Below are 2,151 nucleotides of genomic sequence, written 5' to 3'. Positions count from 1 at the left end.
ATAATAATAATATAGAAAATAGAATTTCTATATGAAAAATATAATAATAAAAAAAAAATATATATATATATATATATATAATTTTAATATTGAATCTAATTCATAATTTCAAAAATAGATATAATAATCTAGTTATTATAATAGAATTATTTGAAGAAAGAAAATAAAATAAAATAGTACTCTATCAAAAAATATCTAATTAATTGTTGGACAATTCAATTTGGATTCGGACTTCTCCCGACAAATCCAAGTGGTTTTAAAAAATATTGGATCATAATGAAGTAATGGCAGGTGAATTAGTAGAATTTAAAGAGGGTACAGTAGGCATTGCTTTGAATTTGGAATAAAAAAATGTTGGTGTTGTATTAATGGGTGGTGGTTTCATGATACAAGAGGGAAGTTCCGTAAAAGCAACAGAAATAATTGCTCAGATACCAATAAGTGAGGGTTATTTGAGTCGTGTTGTAAATGCCCTAGCTAAACCTATTGACGGTCGAGGAGAAATTTCAGCTTCGGAATCTCGGTTAGTCGAATCTCCCGCTCCTGGTATTATTTCCAGACGTTCCGTGTATGAGCCTCTTCAAACGGGACTTATTGCTATAGATTCTATGATCCCTATAGGGCGTGGCCAGCGAGAATTGATTATTGGGGACAGACAAACAGGTAAAACAGCAGTAGCTACAGATACGATTCTCAATCAACAGGGACAAAATGTAGTATGTGTTTATGTAGCTATTGGTCAAAAAGCATCTTCTGTGGCTCAAGTAGTAAATACTTTACAAGACAGAGGAGCAATGGAATACACTATTATAGTGGCTGAAAAAGCAAATTCCCCAGCTACATTACAATACCTCGCGCCTTATACCGGAGCAGCTCTGGCTGAATATTTTATGTATCGTGAACGTCACACTTTAATCATTTATGACGATTTCTCCAAACAAGCACAGGCTTATCGCCAAATGTCTCTTCTATTACGAAGACCACCAAGTCGCGAAGCTTATCCCGAAGATGTTTTTTATTTACATTCGCATCTTTTGGAAAGAGCCGCTAAATTAAGTTCTCAGTTAGGTGAAGGAAGTATGACTGCTCTACCAATAGTTGAGACCCAATCAGGAGATGTTTCAGCTTATATTCCTACTAATGTAATTTCCATTACAGATGGCCAAATATTCTTATTTGCTGATTTATTCAATGCTGGGATCAGACCTGCAATTAATGTGGGTATTTCCGTTTCCAGAGTTGGATCGGCGGCTCAAATAAAAGCCATGAAACAAGTAGCTGGTAAATTAAAATTGGAATTGGCACAATTCGCAGAATTAGAAGCTTTTGCACAATTCTCTTCAGATCTCGATAAAGCTACGCAAAATCAATTGGCAAAAGGTCGACGATTGCGCGAGTTGCTTAAACAATCCCAATCAGCTCCTCTTACTGTGGAAGAACAGATAATAACTATTTATACTGGAATGAATGATTATCTTGATTCATTAGAAATTGAACACGTAAGGAAATGTATCGTTGAGTTACGGGCTTATTTAAAAACGAATAAACCTAAATTCAACGAAATCATATCTTCTACCAAGACATTCACTGGGGAAGCAGAAGCCAAGAATATGAGCATCATCTGGGTTCCCGTCCATCAATACGTCCAAGTCGTCAATTAATTTGTATGACCATCGAGGAACTTGTTTACTTATTTCGTTTATTTCACTACATAGTTTTCTATTAAAAATCGTATTATTGGTAGGATCAGTTTGAATTGCGTCGAATAAAAAATTTCTTTTTCTTTCTTTTTCTTCGGAATATATTTTGACTTCTTCATGTTCTGGAAATAAATAAAGTCCGTCAAAATTAAAACTTGATACTGATTTTTCCGAAAATTTACTGATTAAGTTAAAAAAAACCCAATTTCAGTTAATAATAAATTTCTATCAACTTCATCTATTTTCTCTTCAAATTCTGGATAATCACTATTAATAGAAAGAAGGAGACCATGAATCTTATTTATCAAAATGTAGTTTGTAGTGTCAGTTTCATTTGTAATCAAGGGTGAAAACCTTTTTTTGGCTTTCTCCACGAATGCGTTCATTCAAGAAAGGATCATATATTTGAGTTAAGTATTTTGTTTTGCTATTATCATCAGACAATCTAATT

The 2,151-nt window shown here is 33.5% G+C and overlaps 1 protein-coding gene and 1 pseudogene across 1 annotated transcript; one reads left to right on the top strand and one right to left on the bottom strand.

The window, feature by feature from the left end:
• The first annotated feature begins 279 nt into the window (after window positions 1-279).
• Window positions 280-1,661, top strand: LOC131639857 (ATP synthase subunit alpha, chloroplastic-like). The gene has a single exon (XM_058910302.1). The coding sequence runs from the start codon at window positions 369-371 to the stop codon at window positions 1,659-1,661; it is 1,293 nt and encodes a 430-aa protein (XP_058766285.1). The 5' UTR covers window positions 280-368.
• Window positions 1,608-2,151, bottom strand: part of LOC131639856 (putative protein TIC 214 N-terminal part) — a 1,804-nt pseudogene continuing 1,260 nt past the window's right edge.

This window comes from Vicia villosa, unplaced genomic scaffold (genome assembly GCF_029867415.1).
Source record: "Vicia villosa cultivar HV-30 ecotype Madison, WI unplaced genomic scaffold, Vvil1.0 ctg.002811F_1_1, whole genome shotgun sequence".
Taxonomy (NCBI): Eukaryota; Viridiplantae; Streptophyta; class Magnoliopsida; order Fabales; family Fabaceae; genus Vicia; species Vicia villosa.
The sequence above is the reverse complement of the archived record's forward strand: the minus strand, read 5'-3'. Positions and strand labels throughout refer to the sequence as shown.